At 38.6% G+C, this 21123-nt stretch overlaps 1 protein-coding gene across 3 annotated transcripts in view; it reads right to left on the minus strand.

Annotated features, from left to right (window-relative positions):
* Window positions 1-14666: 14666 nt before the first annotated feature.
* Window positions 14667-21123, minus strand: part of DPYSL5 (dihydropyrimidinase like 5) — a 1161038-nt gene continuing 1154581 nt past the window's right edge. For all 3 annotated transcript variants that reach the window (XM_044062869.1, XM_044062871.1, XM_044062870.1), the window contains exon 13: window positions 14667-15073. In XM_044062869.1, coding sequence (XP_043918804.1) covers window positions 14988-15073 — 86 coding nt within the window. In that variant the 3' untranslated portion in view covers window positions 14667-14987. The remainder of the gene's footprint in view (window positions 15074-21123) is intronic.

A 21123-nucleotide genomic window follows, 5' to 3' on the forward strand; every position in this document is an offset into this window, starting at 1 on the left:
GGGATTGATGCACTCCCTCTAGTGTAAATTGGTCATTGGCCAGGTTGGATCACAAAGCTGTCTTCTTTGAAATAAATATTAAGTGCAGGACCTCAGCTAACCCCAGAACATTTAAAAATATTACAAGGCTAACTACTTCCTACTAAGTGACCGTCTAGCAAAATTCCAAGTCTCCCAAACCCTGAGAACACAGCTACCTATGTGAAATTGTTCATGGAAGTCCTGTACAATCATGTAAATAGCTGCATAGAGACAGCTTTATCTATTTGAAATAAACATAGGAAAACTTCCAAAAACAAGCCACTCTGGTGGAATCACAGTATAAACAGGAAATATAATCACAGTATAAACAGGAAATATAACAAGAGAAAGAAAATCATGTCCAAAAATGGGAAGGACTTTGCTCAGAAAGGAAACTCCCTCATCAATCTGAACAAGTAACTGAAGGAACTAAACAAGTCCACTAGAGCCAAATTTGAGATAAAAATAGCCTCACAAACTAAGGACAACCATAAGGCTATGTTTACTTATGTTCACAACTTTACTGGCAACAACCAGCAATGTACCACACTAATGGTGAAGGGAACCACCTCTATGGAGCCAGAGGATATCACAAATCTACTGGCTGATAAAATTTTCTCCAGTTTTACCCCCCTCTCAACCCCTCATGAAATACCCCACAGCATTTCTCCACTGATAATCCTTAGGGAGCAGGTCCTCACTGTCTTCACCAAGGCTAAGAACACTGCTTCAATGGGCACTGATAATATCACAGGATGCCTCCTGAATAGTATGAAACATGATCTGTCAGGCCCCCTCCTGAATAGTATGAAACATGATCTGTCAGGCCCCCTCCTGAATAGTATGAAACATGATCTGTCATGCCCCCTCCTGAATAGTATGAAACAATGATCTGTTAGGCCCTCTAGATTCTGTTTAATCATAGTGTCCAGACTGGCTTCATTCTAAACAAATGCAAAACTGCAAAGGTTATCCCTCTATCCAAGGGGGCCTTCCACAGACCTGGGGAACTACAGAACCAACCTTATGACTAGTCTGATATGTAAGGCCATGAAATGAATTACCATGCACAATAAAGGAAACATAATGACACTGGACCCTACCCAGTTTGTTTTCTGCCAAAGGCAGGCCATGCCTACATAATCTGATGGACTTCTCTTACAAAAGCAATGGACAAGGGCAAAACAGTATATACTGACTACTTCAACCTGGCAAAGGCATTCAACACAATACCTTGAACTTGCAAAATTAGGCATAAACCCATATGTCACCCAATGGATAGCCAGGTGGCTCACAGATAGGATGCATGCAAGAAGTTAGGATTGGGGAATCCACCTCCACTAAAAGCCCAGTCATTAGAGCAATCTCACAGGGATTGGTGTCAGGACCTCTGCTTTTTGGTATCTACTTCTTTGAAGTCAAAGCATAAGTCAAGAACCTCTGGCTGACAAAGTTTGCAGACTATAAACTGGGTGTGGTCATAAAATCACCTACAGATACCAATACCCTTCAAGATGACATGCCACACAAAAAACAACTGGTGCCAGACCCATGGACTAAAACTCAACACATAATAGTACCTTTTGGAAAGACATCTATCCCTGTAAAATACAACACTGATAATACACTCCTAAAACTAGAATTGTGGTCAGGGGTATGAGAATGCATGTTGACAGTAACCTGACCTTTCACCACCATGTGTCTGTTGTAGTGAGAAAATCATTTTGTATTGCACAACTTACAAGTAAGAGCATGGTATTCAGGTCCAAGGAGGTTGCTGCTTTCCTGTACTTGGCCCTCATCAGATCAATCATCAAGTACAATGCACCTTCAGCATGTATCTGACCAAGTACTTGCAACAGCTTGACATACCACAGAGGTTACTCACAAAAAGAATACAGGGAGTAAACAAGTCCTAAGTGGATCATCTCAAAGCACTATCCCTGTACTCAAGTCTTCTATAGACTTTTGCACATTGATTGATGCCTGGACTACAAGGCATCATCTGATCCCACACTGATGGATTTGTGGCACATCAATAAAATAAATAACATCAGAAATACCCATTCTAAGGACCTGAACCTCATCTGCTACATAAACAGGACATATTGGAGGGACAGGAATGTGTCTCAAAGATTACCCCTTCTGTGGAACAAGCATCCCATCCATGTGAAGCAAAGATTATTCCTGACCCTATTCAAATGTAACTTGGATCACTGGATGGGAAATCACAAATTTACTCCTGGTTTGGTACCTATATCCCTAATGGACAACAGCAGCCTATGAATGCTTGATGTATACAAACCTATATCATAACCATAAAATTACTTGGGGTATTGACATATCAACAATATTTTGGTAAATTTGGGGTAAGCCTGGCTAGTCTTAAAATGGCTCTTAGGCCAATAGCCTAGTAACTACCTATGAACTTATGGATTCAGAAGGTGAAGACATACCTTCCATACAGAAATCTTCTTTTGAAGAAATTCTGCAGATTGGATAAAAGTATGCAAGACAAAAAAATTATATAATGCCTTCTGACCACATATAATGCAGTAGTAAAAGAAACATCTCTAAATGAATGGAAGTTTCAAAACAGCTAAACAACTGAATAGGACACATGCTAGTGCTGATCACATGAAGTCTTGTACATCTGAACATCTGATTGACATTAGTGTGAGAAAAGAGATGGCCTGCACAGAGAAACAGGAAAGTTACTGCATACATAGTTATGAGTAACACCTGAATCTTATAGTGACCCTATGAAGATCAAGGAAGAGAACTTTTGCAGCATTTGACAAACACCAGGCAGGATTTTTGCCAAGTTAAAAATTTAACAGTTCACAGATAGCAACATTTGATGCATCTCCGATGGTTTTTAATGCTAGGAGCATTAATAATATATATTTTTTATTGGAAATTTGCTATGTTCTCAAAAGTTTGATGTTGTTATTGTTTGTGAAGCATGGTTAAATAACAATGACTGGAAGTGGTTCTGTCAGGTTATAAATGGTTTTACTGTAACAGACATTCTAACAAAAATCAGGTGGAGGTATTATGTTCATCATCATCTTCTTCTTTCAGCTGTTCCCATTAGGGGTCGCCACAGCGGATCATCTGTTTCCATTTTTTCCTGTCCTCTGCATCTTGCTCTGTCACACCAACCACCTGCATGTCCTCTCTTACCACATCGATAAACCTTATCTTAGGCCTTCCTCTTTTCCTGTTACCTGGTAGCTTCATCCTTAGCATTTTTTTCCCAATATACTCCGCATCCCTCCTCAGCACATGTCCAAACCAATGTAATCTTGCCTCTCTGGCTTTGTCTCCAAACCTTCCAACCTGGGCTGACCCTCTAATATACTTATTCCTAATCCTGTCCACCCTAGTCACACCCAATGCAAATCTTAACATCTTTAACTCTGCCACATCCAGTGCTAACTCCTGCCTTTTTGTCAATGCCACTGTCTCCAACCCATATAACATAGCTGGTCTCACTACCCTCTTGTAGACCTTCCCTTTCACTCTTACTGGTACTCAACTGTCACAAATCACTCCTGACACTCTTCTCCACCCACTCCATCCTGCCTTTACTCTCTTCTTCACCTCTCTTCCACACTCACCATTACTCTAAACTATTGATCCCAAGAATTTAAACTCATCCACCTTCGCAACCTCTACTCCTTGCATCCTCACCATTCCTCTATCCTCCCTCTCATTCACACACATATATTCTGTCTTAGTCCTGCTGACCTTCATTCCTCTTCTCTCTAGAGCATATCTCCATCTCTCCAGGGTCTCCTCCACCTGTTCCCTACTCTCACTACAGATCACATTGTCATCTGTAAACATCATAGTCCACAGGGACTCCTGTCTGATCTTGTCTGCCAACCTGTCCATCACCATTGCAAATAAGAAAGGGCTCAGAGCTGATCCTTGATGTAATCCCACCTCCACCTTAAACGCATCCGTCACTCCCACCGCAGACCTCACTGCTGTCACACTACCCTCGTACATATCCTGTACCACTCTTACAAACTTCTCTGATACTCCTGACTTCCTCATACAATACCACAACTCCTCTCTGGGCATCCTGTCATATGCTTTCTCCAAGTCTACAAAAATACAGTGCAACTCCTTCCAACCTTCTCTGTATTTCTCCAACACTCTCAGAGCAAACATTGCATCTGTAGTGCTCTTTCCCGGCATGAAACCATACTGCTGATCACTAATCATCATGTCCCTTCTTAACCTAGCTTCCACTACTCTTTCCCATAACTTCATGCTGTGACTGATCAGTTTAATCCTTCTGTAGTTACTACAGCTCTGCACATTACCCTTGTTCTTAAAAATCGGAACCAAAACACTTTTTCTCCATTCCTCAAGCATCCTCTCACTTTCCAAAATTTCATTAAACAATCTGGTTAAAAACTCCCACAGCCATTTCACCTAAACACCTCCATGCTTCCACAGGTATGTCATCTGGACCAACAGCCTTTCCATTCTCCATCCTCTTCATAGCTATCCTTACTTCCTCCTTGCTAATCCTTTGCACTTCATGACATGATAGGGATTAGAAATAGTTTTGAGACCTGTGAGTGTTACATGTTCAATGATAACACCAATACTATAGACTGTGTAACTGACAATAAAGGCAACCCTGGAACATATAACAATTGTTGGAGTGTATAGACCACCGAAGTCAAGTGCAGATGACCTAGAGGAATTCATACATTCCTTGCATGAAACACAAGAAGGAAAAATAATATTATCTGGGGACTTAAATTTACCAGATACAGACTGAAATAATATTGATTCAACAACATTAGTAAGGAAATTCTTCACAATGTATATTCAGGAACAATTGCTTCAGACTGTAAAAAAATGTACCGTGGGAAGGAACATAATAGACATTGTGTTTCTAAAGAAATTACTTTTGCTTCAAGTCAAGTTTTACCACCAACGATGTGCAGTGATCATGGGGTTATAAAGGTTAATTTGTTGCTAGATAATTCTGCCAAACTGAAATCTAAAGCAATACGCAGAAGATTAATTACAGATTATATGGAAGCAAAACAGTCACTGTGTAAAACTAACTGGAGTGAGGTGTTCAGTGGAAATACTGCAAATTGGAATGTGGAAAGTTTTGAAAGAGATATTGTTTGAGTGCAAAAAATAAAAAAAAAATGTATAACATCAGGATCTAGGCATACAGCGTCAGCGGGATATATTTTCACAAGAACGAGATATCTGATTAAGGTGAGAAACAAAAATAAAAGAAATGGAAGAGAGGTCAAACTACAACTTTGAAAACTGAAATAAAGCTGGACATACAGATTAAGCACAGTGTGAGACAAGCTCAAGAGTAATTTGAAGAAAATTTATATAAAGATATTGAGCATAACAGGAAACATTTTTATAGATGTAGAAGGAGTAAAGACATACAAATTGATAAACTGTGTGCAGATGCTAAAATTTATTCTTAGACATAACAGATTATAGATATATTTACAAAATCTTATACAAAACAGTTTCGCTCGACAAAAGGGGTGAGACGTTGTCCTAATGACATCCAGGTAACCTCAGATACTGGAATCAAATTAAATTATATTGAAAACGAACTGCACAAACTAGATCTAAACAAAGCACTGGGAGAAGACAGAATAGTAATAATTACCTGAGAACACTTCAGCAACAACTTACGGTACCATTATATCTATTATTCACTAGGTCATATAAATATGGGGCGATTCCTCAAGATTTGAGACACATGCTTATTAAACCTGTCTTTAAGGGAAAGGGGAGTAGCTCAAACCCAAAGTCATGTAAAGTCTACTTTCATGTTGTGGAAAAATAATGGAGAAGTTAATATTGGATAAGTTATTGTCAGAACTGGATTCAGCCAGCGTACCTCGTGTAAACCCATAGGAACACAGGAAGAGTATGTGGACTCTGTGCAGAAGGTACCTCAGTTAGGAATTGAACTATGAGGTGCCACTGAACCACCCATCAGTTAGAATAGCACCTGGAATAATACTGTTATCCAGTTATTAAGAGTATTATCTGTGCTGACTGCCACTCACAGTTCCATCTCAGGGTAATGTGGCACATTCAGGTCACAAAATAAGATGATATTACTTGTAGTCAGACATGGAAGAAATCATCTTAAGGTCTTCCACATTGCTTGTTTCAGATATATAGAAGACAATCATGGTAAATGAGGTGTTGTTATAGACTGCACCCATGCACATTTAAATGTATGTCACCTTCATATTTCAAGAGTGTTATGTAGACTAAAGATAGCAACCTGTGCACAATAAATGAAACCCCTGTGTTGTGAGGTATGAGCTCAAAAGCCAAGTGTCTTACAATTTTGGGCAAGCAATAATATCTTTAACACACACACACACACACCCAAGTGTCTTACTGTACTTACAAACATAGGCATCTGTATTTCTTGCAGTTTGAATTTTACATTTCAGTACTTTATGTACGACAGTAGTGGTTAATGTGCAGGGTTATTACGTTTTATAAATGTGCAGGAAAAGTCATTTGGGGACCTGTCTGTCAAACTCTTATGTGCTACTCAGCAATTCTGTTTAACTGTTATCTTGCAGTTGTCTTTAAAAATTGCATTAGGGGTATGAGCCTCACATATTCAGTGTCACAGTCAGGTGATGGTAAACCATGGATACAATGTTGAAAATTTGGACTCGGTGTTAAGCAAAAAAACATACATTCTCCATTTTAAGTAACTGATTCTTTTTTAGACATATAACTTTTTAACTGTGTGGAATTTTAGTATGAAATTTTCACAGTAGTCATTTTAGGGAACCATTTGTAAAACTATTGTGAGGGGCAGGAGGCTGGCATAATGGTTAAGTTGTTTACCTTGCAGATGCAAGGTTTGATTCTCACATGGGGTAATTGGCTAGGCTTAAAACAGCCTATGAGGGCAGTTATCCTTTTACTAACCTATGAACCAAAATTCCATTTGCAAAATTCATCTTGCAATTTTCACAAATCACATTCTGGAGTTGAGTTGTACAAACAGTATCATAGTTCAGATGGTGCTTCATAGACAGTATGCTGAAATCTGAGTATAAACTGTTTATTTTTTTCAACAAATCCAAAGACATTTGTTGCAATAAATGGTAAACAAAGAAGCAAAACATTGCCCAGTTTAACTAACTGACTGCCATACAGTATTACAACTTTTTAACTTTTTGGAATTTTGGCATGAAATTTTTAGGTAGTCATTTTAGGGATCATTTTGCCTAACTGATGTGCGTTGTTGCAAAATTTCATTGCAAATGTTTTGCAGTTATTTTTATAATCATAATATGGGTAGTGGTAATGCTTCTCAGTATGCTGAAAATATGAGCACAAAATGTTAAGTTTTGGTACATATGACTTTCCTAGTAGCACCCTCATATTCAGTTTCCCTAGCAAAGGTTTTTACTTCTGGTCTCTTGCTCGGAGGTATTTTCTGCCATTTTAGTTAAAAGTGATGTGGAAGTTGAACTGCAGATATTTCTTCAATTGCAAGTCAGTAAATTAGTGGTGAAAGAAAAAAAATGGCTGACAGTGAAAATTTGAAGTTAGTGAGGATGAAATGATCTGTAACTGAATGTGCAGTGTAGTGGGCTGAACTAATTCTCTCCTATGTGATACAACACATTTGATGTGCGGGTAACGAGCCATCTGATGTATCTTGTTCTTTATTGTTTGATTTGTGCTTTTATTTCATTTTATTTCTGCTATACCCATAGACAGTATTCTGAGAACTAGAGCAATTTCAGTATTGTGTACCAGAAACTGCAAATATTCAGTATCGCTGTCCACACTGTTTGTACAACAATGTCAATAACCAATGTCATTTATTCCTATATGAAGACTAATTTTGTCAGCTTCACACCTTTCATGGGACTATTTGCCATGAAAGCATACCAACAAATAAGGTTAACAACAAAAATGGAATAAAGAGGGATGGAAAGCAGGCACCAATATATGCATTTGTTACACTGAAGGTAAAAATCAGACACCACTTTAGTATGTGTGACCTTAAACAGATACTGCTCAAAAAACATTGTCATTTATCACCGTAGGTTCTGTTATGACTTTACTGTGAATAAGCCAAAAACTTAGTGTGTGAAGTTTAAATCTACTTTTGTTTTTAGTAACAATGTAAGCCACATTAGTCACAAATGATTTGTTCTAGGGACTAATCTGGGACCAACAAGATTTCAATTTATTTGACTGATTTTTACTCTTAATCTGTTTATACTGGTGAGTGAACTAGTTCTTCTCAGACCTTTAAATGCAAGATGAAGATGCAATATTCAAGCCTAAACCATTGTGTCAACATCATGTAATTTGCTCACAGCTTGTTTCCTTAGCCACAAGGCTGTACTTAAACTGTCTTAAACTGCACTAAATAGAAATTTTCTTAGCAACTACATGTTTTGCAGTTTCATTCAGATATTTTTTTTTCTTACAACACCATAGGAAAACTAAGTGTTGTACTCTGCTCCTGTTTTAAGTTATCAACTTATGAAATGTTGCTACAGCAATGCAATTCTAAAAAAAAAGTGTAATAATGCATTACAATTGTTTAGTTTTTTTTTACTTGTTTTTATGTAGAATGTTTACAGTGGATTATTTCAAATAAATGCAAACATAAAAATATAAATTTATAGAGTAGTCCTCAATAAATAAATGTACAAAGAATATAATAAACCATAAAATAAAAAAAAAAATATGCCACCTTGGAATGCATAAATTGGGTGCAGCAATAATACAAAATCATGCATTTTATTTTTATTTATGGACTTGTAAAACACTGTTTATAAAATTAACATAATTCTTTAACACAAACATAAGAATGGAGTAATGTAAACCTTCAGACTTTCTGTTTTAATATAAACATTGACAACACTGCTCCATTTCATTACTGTTCCAAATTCAAATGACACCATACTTTTATCTCCACTTAAATCACAAAAAATATTCAAAATCTCCAAATAATCAGTCACACAGTACACTATCTAGAACTACTCAGAATACAACTACCACATTCTGTAGTTGATGCTGGTTGTTTCACCACGTGCCTTTTGTTTCTTTTAATTTTCCCATAAGCACAGCAATGAAAAGAAATCCTGTACAGTCACTGTTCTCAAAGTAGAATGTTTCCCAAGGAGATGGAGTACAGTTAAAACACCCAAATTTCTAAGGTGGACTTGACAAGAGTTAGATGATTCCAGCTACAGGCACAAAACTGTTATTTCCCTTGTAGTTTGCTGGGATGTATTTATGATTAAAAAGTATAGTTGTGTGAGATACTCACCATAACAGTAGGTCTTCAAGGACAGGTCTTTGAAACAGTAAATCAAAAGAATTGGGTTCTGTAATCAGCTGAGCTACATTGGTCCAAATATTTCTTCCATACTATTTTTTTTTTCATAGAAGAGGAGGATAAGGGTCCCATACATACGGCACTGGCCTACAACCTTCTTAGTTCTTCAAGGCTAGATCTCCCACAGGAAGATGTGTATTTATGGTATACACATCTATAGTATGCCTTATGTGCAGTACTATATACTTTAATTTAAGCAAAGTAACACAGACTGTACAAGAACCAGTCAAAACTATATATGAGTTACTATACAGAAACTGGAGAAGAAGGGCGAATAGCTTTACTTCTCCAGTGATCAGTCCCCTAAAAATCTCAGATTACGGTAAAGTAAAGCTTTCTAAAATGTCACTATCTTTTTTTGGTATGGGAAAACTGGCAGTGATATGCTAAATCTATCACATGCCCCTAGGTTTTGTATAGGATCACCCTGGTATAAATAACTAAACCAATTTGATGGTATGGGAACCCCTGTTCTGCATTTTTAATAACTGCTTCATCAAAACTACAGCATCCTAATCCTGATATGAAGAGGTGAGAGGGACAGAATGTAGAATATTATGGAATTCTATCAAACAGCCTTGCAAAATAGTCTGCAAAATCCCACTTGTCTGCACTAATTATTTCTGGTACTACAGACTGCCTCTTAATGATAATGGGAAAGAGGTGAGGGAAAGATCCAGGCAGAAGTCACTGAGCTCTCTCTTGCTAAAACTGTCTGTTTCATCTGGAGCTAGTGGTGAATAATGATTGCTTCCAGAAGTGGAGGAGGATAGTGATTGCTTGCCTCCAAGTTACATTTGAGAAGTGATCTGTACAAATGATATTTTGCTGGTCGGCAAATTACTTGAGAAATGGAGGGGCTGGACATGACATAAATGCTTAATGGTTAAACCTTGTTTTTCCATCCCTTCCTAGGTTTCATAATATCATCGGTATATTTCCCAAACAGCATATTTGTAGAAACTCAGGCATCTAATAACTAGGCCTTAATGGCTAGGGATGTTTCCATTCCTAACCATGCATGCCTTTTTAACAAAAACTTCTGGGATAGATGCTCTAGAGAATGAACTGCATTGTAAGCACATTAAAGAGCACATAATTCAATCTTATTTGACGTGGAGGTCAGCCTGTCTAGTTAATCTCTACTATCACTGGGTAGGCTTTGTATTTATTTGTGATTTCATATGGAATGCAATATTTAACCATATGTGCTGTTATTCTACTGTCTTACAGCAAGAGTAGTAGAACTGTACACCTTATCACCATATCTATCAACTAATCTTGATTCTCTGCAAAAGGCAAGTAAGCAAGAAGAACTTTCTTTTATTGTTATAAGGATGAAGACAGGCAGATTGTTGCTGGAGCTGTCTTTTGTTTATCAGACAGACCGAGTATGTCAGCAGATGCCCAAAACATTCTGCCAAAGTTTTTTGTGAGAGGGGCTTGAGTGTTTAGATGCTCATAATTTACTTGCATAGCATATTTAAATGTCTCTGGAGGGGGAGACTACTTTCTTTGTTTGAGACATAATATCCCCAAATATCTTCTTTTGTCAAAGAAGGGTACCTAGAAGCCCAACCATAATAATTTCCAACATAACTGTTTTTGCAAAAGTAATGCCCACTGGGGACAGCCTGAAGACTGGGAGGATGTGTCTTTCTGAACACAACTTGATTCCAGAGGCGAGCCTATCTGTAACATATACACATCTTCCTCCTCTTTGGAAGATGTATATAAACATGACCTCCTTCGTTTTCCCCATGGATACCTTTGCAGATGCAGGCAGACACTCCCACATGTCAGATTTTGACAAAGACTAATGGTGGTCTGGTTTTGGGAGTGACATCAGTTGCTATTACGATAAAGCAGCTTTCTTAGCAACTTTGAAATATTAAATTACAGACAGTTTGTAATCAATAGCTGGTTTGATAAAAACTGTGAGCCAGGAAGAACATGTGTTATTAGGCCAATGAACCTTAACTTAAAACAGCTGAGGTATGCATTTTTTTGACGTTTATACAAGAATATATTCTGAATCCTGCAGATGAAACACATGCACCTGCAAAATAAGTTTAGCTGGTTAAGAATTTGGAGCCAGTGATGGTGGTGCCTTTATTCTTTATTTTAAATGAAAGATATGCCAGTGCTGGTAATTCATATTTGGGAGCTTTTTTCACTAGCTTTGATGACCTAAGAAATGGAAAAGTCAAAAGCGGGGTGGTCCTTCTCAGGGTAATCTGATGATGCCTTAAAATGTTTATGTTTATCTGAAGCAGCCTCACCTACTTCTTTTTCCAGCTCTTTTCCTCCCTTTTTTCTTCATCCTCAATTTAGACAATTTCTGTCTGAAGGGGTCTTTCTTTATGACTATCTCAGGTGCCTTTAACAATTTTTTGTTGAGAATAGGCTGATAAAGCTTTTAGTATTTAGAGTGTATTCATCTTGTTCAATTTCTTACACAATATACAGCTTTCATTGACATAGACAGATCCTTAGCAGAGTAAACAGTGTATCGAAAATCTTTAGGAAGTATCTGTCTATGACACTTATTAACTGAGTCTGAAGGTAAAGACAAGCCTTTAAGGCAGGAGACTCTGAAGACTTATGAGTTCTTCAGTTTTCATGAAGCATTAGCCAGGCCCATGCAGCTACATGACAAAGCTGCAGTCTAGAATAGCTGTCAAAAATGCAGCAAGTGACCAAGGATGTAGCTAGGCATACTCTTTGTACTCTACAGTACACTTTTTTTCTGAGCATCAGAAACAGCGAGGCTTTATCAGACCATATTATATTTATAACTGTATGAGTTAATGCCTGTAACAGCATGCTTACAGCACATATTGCAAATTAAAAACAATATCTCTAATAGTTTTTGACTCAGCATCTGAAAATGTTACACACACTAATTGCTGGGAGGCAGCTTGAGAAATGTGCCCAATTTTTAAATGACAGGTAAGATGGGGGAGGCAGCAATAAGAGTTTGTGAGTATAAAATGGAATTCACTGATTATACCCCTGCAAGCGAGCAATGGTTTCTCAAATGGTGAGAAGAATAAACTAGACTCTGTGCCAGTACTCTATAAATGGGAGTCTTGCAACATCTACGCATCAGTACCTTTGCTGTCATAAGATCAGTAATAGCCTTCAAGGAATAAAATTGTGTTACAAGAAATAGCTGGAGCAGTACAGCTGAGCTGATGAGTACACCCAAATGTTCTGATTTACTGTTACTGTGATCCTCCATGAAGTAAGCCCTATTTTACTTGCTTAGTTTAATGTAAACAAAGGTAAGATCAGCAGGCTCCGAAATCTCCGTGGTAAGAAAATGAGAAAGAAATCAGCTCCACTAGGAAGAATTCGGATTATTGTCTGACCATCACCAAATTAGCACAGCTCAGAAATGGAGGGCTACTGCTACTTTTGTCCAGTAAATAAATGCCCTGTGTTCTCCAGCATACCTGGGGCACAACACTCCAGATTTCATACACTTAAGGTTAAGTCGTGAGATCAAGTCTCAGCTATATGCATTAAACATCTGTTCATCAAGCTATACAAAGACATTTCGGACAAACACACAAGCAGAAAAAAAACTACATTAAGGAATTCTGCTCTGTTTAAAGATTCTAAGACAAAATGAACAAAAAACATCAAATAGTCAGGAGGTATGTGCACTCCACAGGCTGAGACACAATTTAAGTAAGCAATGATAACCTGATGGGGTGGGTGGTATTTAGGAATGGCAGGCAGTCCCAGGATGAATAACAACTCCCATATTAGGTAGAACGTCTTCAATCCCTGGAATATTTGATTTTCATCAATACTGCTGCATGCCTTAAGAGCAATACCAGGCTTAGAAAATAAGAACTGTCAGAGAAGATATTTGGATTCCGAATTGCTAATGAAATATTTTTCCATAAAGCTGGCATTAAAAATTTCCTCCACAAGGTGAGGAAATTATATAGTGATGACAAATGCATACAATTGCTGAAATATTAATCTGGTAGTGCAGAGGAATATGGAAATTGCAAATATCTGCATATAGGGTCACAGATTAAATGCAAAAAGAACCACATAAAAATAAATGGACATGTCTGTAGCACAAATACCAGCTTTTATTTACAGTATTTTAGCTGGACAGATGCCACTAAATAAAAAGCACTTTTTTTTTCTACACAAGAGAATTTATGTTCCTGAAACTATAGTGTAGTATGAGTATCTATGCAAAAGAGAATTATTCTCATCTTGTAAGCTAATTTTTGTAAAAGAAAGTGCTACATGTTTCAGTTAATATTTACATCACTGTTTTGGTTACATGAGTCAGTAATCTACATATAGAAATCATGTGGGTTATTACAAATAGGGCAGATGATGGTCATTTATTAACTGAAACGAGAAAAAATGCATTCTTACCAGAGGAATTCTTGTCATTTGTCTTTTTACTAAGTTTAATATAAGCAAGTAATCAGCCGCACATTAAGAATGCCCATTCAGATGGAGTTCATTGCTTAATTATTAATCATATGTGAGTTTTAAGGCCTTTGGATTTCATGGAAGACATGGGGGCATGCAGCAATTGCTGTTGGCAGATGCCAGAAAAAGACACCCTCTTGTTTTCATAAAACCAAAAATAAAACACAGAAGGAAACAAGCAGCTGCTAATGTAGTGGCTATTGATGCAGCCAAGAGTCATGTCTATTAGAACGTAAATACCGTTCCTTGACAAGTACTAGAGGATGTAGCAGTATCCTAATAAAATGCTGCTCCTCTTGTTTCACTAATCCCTCTTAGAATTTTAAGGGAAAGATAAATTTTAAAGAGAAACAAGTTTACCATATGCAGTTCATTTACTGTATGCAGTTCATTACATATTAGCATTCATTATTAGTAGTTATTTAGTAATTAAATAAAAATTGCATAGTTAGATTAGAACATTTATTAGATGGGATGGAAATGAGAGAGATAGAGATAAAAGAAAATATGAAAAAAAAAAGCTGTGGGTACTGCAGGAGGACAAAGCCAAATTTTTAGGGTAAGTTTGTTTTTTGTTTGAATTGGTGGGACATACTTGATGCCACACAGGAAATATGGGAACCTCCTTAGTTTGAGAACAGAGCTCTGTATACATAGAATAAATCAGACAAACTTTGGTTATATCTTCCCTTCATTTGTTTGGATAATTATTGGAAACAATTTCCTTATAGAACCTAATCATGTAACTGGTAGCTACAAATGTTTGTAGAGTGTTTTGTTTCAAAAATATAAATGAAAAGACTTAAATGAAAACAATGGGCACGCTTGCTAACATTACCATGCCAAAATGAATAAGACATAATATCTTAAATTCAAAGCAATTTCTAGAGAATTACTTCTGTAGAAACATGTTTCAGTCAAGAGACTTTTGTTTTCTTAGTAATCCAAAGTTTGATGGTTTACTCTTAAACAGTGTTTTTCAATAAAGAATCACTTCTGTAGAATATTCTATTTCAATGTGTTTAACATAAATACATTTTGGTGTCATCACGTCAGGATTTCTGTACAAAAACTTCATGTTTCACCAGATACCACTGGATCTGCCACCAGGGGGAGCAAGAATCCTAGCAGATGATCTCATTGGAACGTGGTCATCAACTTGTGCACCTATGGGGGAAAAAAAACAGTACTATATAAAAAAACAGAAATGCTGGTAAGATCTCAAATCATTTTTAGAGTCTAGCCAGTATTTATTTTCTTATATTTATTAATACTTTATACAATATTGCATGATATATTACATCACGAAAATATAAATTCAAATAAATAAACTGAGACAATGTCAGCAGAGAATATTATAAGTTAGGTACTCACCATAACTAGGCATCTGTGTTGTCCATTTTCATTTTTCCTCACTAATGGGTACGGATTGGATCCTCAGATCTGACTCAGCTGCATATCCTAGATTTCAGATCCATCTCTCGAGCTCCTCCGTCTACCCACAATGCTCTACTCCATCCCCATTGCATCAGATCAAGTTTGCTGCCTCATCTCCCAGTTTTTCAATAGAAAAATAGAATAAACAGAAATAAAAGACATAGCTCAAACCTGGAGCAGTAGGTTCAAAATACAGTCCAAAAAGGATGGGGGTACAGATGGGAGGGAAGGTGAGGAAAATAAAATGGACAACACAGATGGCTAGTTATGGTGAGTACATAACTTATAAATCTGATATTGTCCTTTTCATTCTTTCTCACTAATGGGACAGAGTCCTCAGCTACGTAAACCTTCGGTGGCCCTCCTGGAAGGATATTCCAGTGCACTGTTGAAACCAAAGACGCTCTTTTTCTGAATATGATGCTCAATTTGTAGTGCGGAAAAAAAATGACCAGTTAACACTTGAAAAATGGAAGTTTAATAAAAATCCACATTAAAACACACACATGGTTAAGTGCTTTCATCAATAAGACATCGTCCATTTTTCGAGTGCTAACTGACCGTTTTGTTATTTTGATATTTTTTATGTTCCAGTGCTAGTTTGGAGCTTGTTGTTTTTATTATTATACTGTGAAATAAAGGTGTGGGCTGAGGACCAACTGGCTGCTGCACAAATGTCGTCAATAGAGGTCTTTGACCAAAAAGCTGATGAAGTAGCCAAGGACTGAGTTGAATGTGCTCGGGGAGGTCAGTAGCCAAGGACTGAGTTGAATGTGCTCGGGGAGGTCTCGGTAATACTAAGTCTTTCTGAGAATAAATTAGTGAAATGCAGTCTGTAATCCATTTGTCCAAGGTAATCTTAGAAACTGCTTGACCCGGCAATTTGATGAAAAGGATATGAAAAGCTGATCTAACTTTCTAAATTGCTTTGTCCTGTTAAGATAAAAATGTAGTTACCTATGTACATCAAGGAGATGTAACATATACTCTCCTTTATTGGAAAATTTTGGAAAAAAGACTGGTACATTAATGGACTGGTTGATATTAGTTTCAGAAGCCACCTTAGGCACAAGAGAAGTGTTAGTTCGTACAGACCTTATCTTTATGAAAAATGATGTAAGGGAGTTTCGCTGGAGTTCAGAAATTCTTTTTGCTGAAGTTATTGCGACCAGAAAGACTGTTTTCCATGACAAAAATTTTGGATTACATTTGTCTGACTGTTCAAAGGGTTTCTGAGTTAAACCTTGAAGAACTACTGTAAGGTCCCAAGGTGGTAAGAGATCCTTTATCGGAGGTCTGAGGAAAAAAAACGCCCTCCATAAAAGCTTTACATAATCTAGAGGAAGCCAGGGAGAAAGATTTATTTCCTAAATGGAAATTAGAAATTGCTGTCAACTGAAGTTTAATTGTTGAAAAGCTGGCCCCCTTGATTAAAACGGCTTGTGAGAAAAAGGAGAACTGCAAAAGTTGCAGCCAAGAAAGGGTTGATATTTTGCTTAGAAGCCCACATAGAAAACCTTTTCCATTTGCTCTTATACACTTTCTTGGTGGAAGTTTTTTGTGATGCTACAATAATGTCATGAACTGATTAAGAGAGCCTGGACTGCAGTATTACTGAAAGAGGAGAAACTATGTGGTTAATCTGAGGGCTAGAAGGTTGGGATGTTGAATGCTTGATGGGTGAGGTAGGAGATCCTGATGAGGCTCCAGTATCCATGGAGGATAACGAAGTTGAGACCATAGGAAGGGTAACCAAATTTGCCAAGTCCAGAAAGGGGCAATGAGGATTACAGAGCTCTTCAACCTGCTTGCTTTCTGTAAGAATTTTGAATTAGGGGAAGAGGAGGGTAAGCATAAAGGAGAGCAGAGGGCCAAATGTGAAGCAGAGCATCTCTCTGTGACTTCCCCTGAGGGGGAAATCAGAGCAAAGTAATTGCTGCATTTATTGTTGAGGGGGGAGGCAAACAGGTTGCAGCAAGGTTGGCTCCAATGCCTGAAGATCATGTTCACTACTGACTGGTTAAGAGACCACTCGTGATGCATCAGAATAGATCTGCTCAATTTGTCTGCCATCCCACTGGTTTTCTACGGAATGCGTATTGCAATTTGAAAGCGGTCTAAAGAGATCGCCCATTACTATACTCTCATGGGCTCTCTGCACAGGGGATAAGATAGGGTTCCTCCTTGCTTGTTGATGTACCAGACTACCAACATATTGCCCATCTGAATTGCAATAGTCCCCAGAGGGGACTATTGCCTGAAACTTTAAAAGGACTGCTCTCATTTGTAGAACATATGCAATTCGGTCTCTTGAGGGGACCACATGTCTTGGACTGTCCTTCTCAAGAAATGCCCCTGCCCCTAGTTGGGTCCATGGTCACTGTTACAGAAGAACAAAGAAATCGTCAGACTGAATCCACCAACAAATGTGGCATACGCAAATCGGGATGAGTTTTATCTGAAAACACAGGGGCTGACACAGAATGGACCACTGTACAGCTAAGGTCCACTGGAGAATTCGCATAAAGAAGTGAGCTAAGGGAAGCAGTACTATGGCAGCTGACATCGATCCCACTGCTTGAAGCACTAACCTCACTGGAGAAGGATGAGAGAGAATATCCTGCATTTGATGTCTTAAAGCAATGTGGTGGAGAGGTAAAGAAGCCACCTGAGTCATAATATTCAATAGCATTCCAATGAATTTCAGGCTGAACTGGAACAAGCTGTGATTTGGCAAGATTGACTTAAATGCCCAAGGTTTTGCAAATATGGAGCAAATACTCCCTGGCTTGTTGAAGTTGATGCTTGGACAGAGTGGCAAGAAGCCAATTGTCTAAATATGGAAACACCTAGAATCCTTGGAGCCTCAAGTGAGCTGCTACTACTGCCATACATTTGGTAAACACCTGGGGGCTGTGGTGAGTCCAAAGAGATCTGAATTGGTAATGATTGGCTCCCAGCCAAAAGCAAAGATACCTCCTGGATTGTCTGTCTATTTTTATATAATAGCACATGTCCTGAAGATCTATGGAGCACATCCAGTCGTCCTTGTGCAGAAGGGGCAGAATGGACTGAACTGTGAATATTAGGAACTTCACCTTCTTCCCAAACTGGTTCAAAATGCTTAGATCCAAAATTGGCACTAAAAAGGAGAGTGAGTAAGTTCCAAATCTTATCTGGCAGGGTGGGACCATCTAGATGACTCTTTTTTTCTAGAAGCTTTTGTATTTCCTGCTCTGCTTCCCTCCTCTGACTGGGTGGAACATTGGGAAGTTTCTTCCTCCAACACATAAGGGAAAAGGGTATGTAATAACCTCTGGACATTATTTTTAGCACCCAGGAATCTTTTGGGATATCTGTCCAGGCATCTAGGTGCAAAGAGAAATGACCCCTGACTGCCTCCAGAGATGAACACTCAGGCAGCACTTCAGGAGCACTGATAGGCCCATCTAAAAAGGAATCCCTAAATCTGTAGTTCTGTGGGCCTTCTCTGCCTCTAGGGTAATGTTTGCCATTAAAATTTTCTCCTCTGCCTCTGGAGGAATTGTCCCCTAATGAATCCTGGAAAGGCCCCTGAGATATTAGGAACCATATATTCTTACCACCTCTCTGGTTTCAGGAGAAGGTCCATTGATGGGTAGAAAACTTTATTCCTATGGCAGACAGGGTCTTTCTAACCTTTTCACTGTGGGTAAGCATATCTTTAACTGATGGCCCAAACAAAGAAGTGCCATCAAAACGGGCATTAATAAAGGACATCTTAAAAGGCTCTGCAAAGTCCCATAGCCGCATCGAGGACTCTTTTGATCCAGTGAAGGTGGTCTGAAGGAGGAACTAAAAATGTGTCTGGGCACTTGGGTAAGGGCTTAACAGTGTCCCGCTTCTTCAATGCCCAGTGGGAAGCCAGATTAATAAGTTCATCTGCCTGGGGCGGGGGTCACTCAAGATGTAGATGGTCCAGCACCAAAAGCCTCCAGGAACGCTGATTCCTCAGAATAAGTGTGGGACAACCAGACACCTTTCTGCTTGCAAATTTCTAGAATATCTCCAAAGAAGATGTCATCAGGTGGTGATCTGGGGAATCCTTCTCCCTCATCAAAATCAGTGTCTTCCATGAGAGACTCCATGGGGGAGTCTTTTCTCCTCTTACACTTCCTCTTCCAAGGAACCTCCTCTGTGGGATGTTGTGGGAGGTATTGGAAGACAGGGGGAGTTCCTCTTGTGGAACTGCCTGGAGACTAACTGGATCTGGCTATCCCTGTGGAGCAGATCTGATAGACTCAGAGCTTGGAGACAATGAGGGGAAGGGGATAGGATCCAAGACATGAGAAAACGGTTCTCTATGACTAGAGAAACCCCTTTCTACCACCTTGAATGCTGAGGGATCAGGGGAAACCCTTTCCTCCCTTCTCAGAGCTGAAACTTCCAAAGAAAGCAGGTCAGGGCCACCCCTGGATCTGAGCCTCAAGGGAAGAACTGGATCCAAGCTGTCTAGGGCCAAGGCTCCAAGACAAAGGGATGGTTCTGACAAAAACAGAGCCAAACCCAAAGCTTTGGCTCTGGCATCAACATCTCGGTTCCGAGACCCACTCTGATCTGAGGGTATCAGAGCAGAGCCAGTCAGTGAAATCATCGGAGTGGATGAATGGACTATCCTTGGATCTAACGTCAAAGTTCTTTATGATCTCGGATCCTGGGACTCTGAAACCACTGGTCAGATCAGAGAGGGAGAAACAATAGACTTAGTAGGAACACTCATGGATCGAGTTGGGGGCAGAGCTGGAAGAACCTCCATCTGGATCTGAGCTATGAGGAATTTACACATCGTCCTATGCACATCTGCCTCTAACAGACTTCTTGAAGACCTAGAAGATGATGTGGAAAGAGTTCAAGAGTGTTTCTTCGGAGTATGAAAAAGTTGAGTGAGTAGAGATGGGAAACAGGCTTCATTGCATACTCTGGCATACGCCTTCTATGAGCTGAACAGGTTCTCTGATCCAAGGACTTGGGATCCGAAGAAGAGGAAGTAGACAGTAAAGGGGATATGACAATAGGAGATGATCCTTTTTGATCCAAATACAGGCTTTGGATCCAAGGAAGTCCCAGGAGGTTTCAGATCTAAAGAGGTCAGATCCAAATTTTTTCTGATTTTTTCCAACAGCTCCGATGAAGCCCTTGGGGACTTCACAGGAGACCTCTTTCTAGCATCTGAAGAAATGGATCTGGACATTTTAGAGTGGGTGTGAGCCCCAGAAGAAGCTGGAAGTAAGCCCTTAAGAATAAGCTTGTTATGCCTGTCTGACAATGCTCTAGGATTAAATGTAGCACAAACAGAACAGGCCACATTAAGATGGCCCATTCCTAGATAATACACACACTTCTTGTGGGCATCTGAGTTTGGGATCTTATGCCATCAAGAAGTGCACTTTTTAAAACTAGTTGGTTTCTCTGACAGGGTTAAGAGGTGAATACCATAGAGTTAAGGAAAGAAACAATAACAACAAGAACAACAACTCTTTTTTTTATGTAGCTATTAGACAGAAAGGGAGAAAAAAATACCAGCTATGGCATCCTAAGGAAAATACCTGAAGAGGTAAAGAAAAAAAGGAATACGAACAATAGTACAAAGACTGCTCAAAGGTGAGCAAAGAGACAAGAAAAGTGCAGAAAAAAATCCTAACACCAGCGACCACTAAGAGGTAGGATATAGAAAGAGACTAACAAGTTATAAGAAGACCTATATCAAATTAACTAACAACTATCACAAGAAAAAAAAACTG

The sequence above is a fragment of the Protopterus annectens genome, chromosome 2.part1, assembly GCF_019279795.1.
Source record: "Protopterus annectens isolate FY-2018-M chromosome 2.part1, PAN1.0, whole genome shotgun sequence".
Classification (NCBI taxonomy): Eukaryota; Metazoa; Chordata; order Ceratodontiformes; family Protopteridae; genus Protopterus; species Protopterus annectens.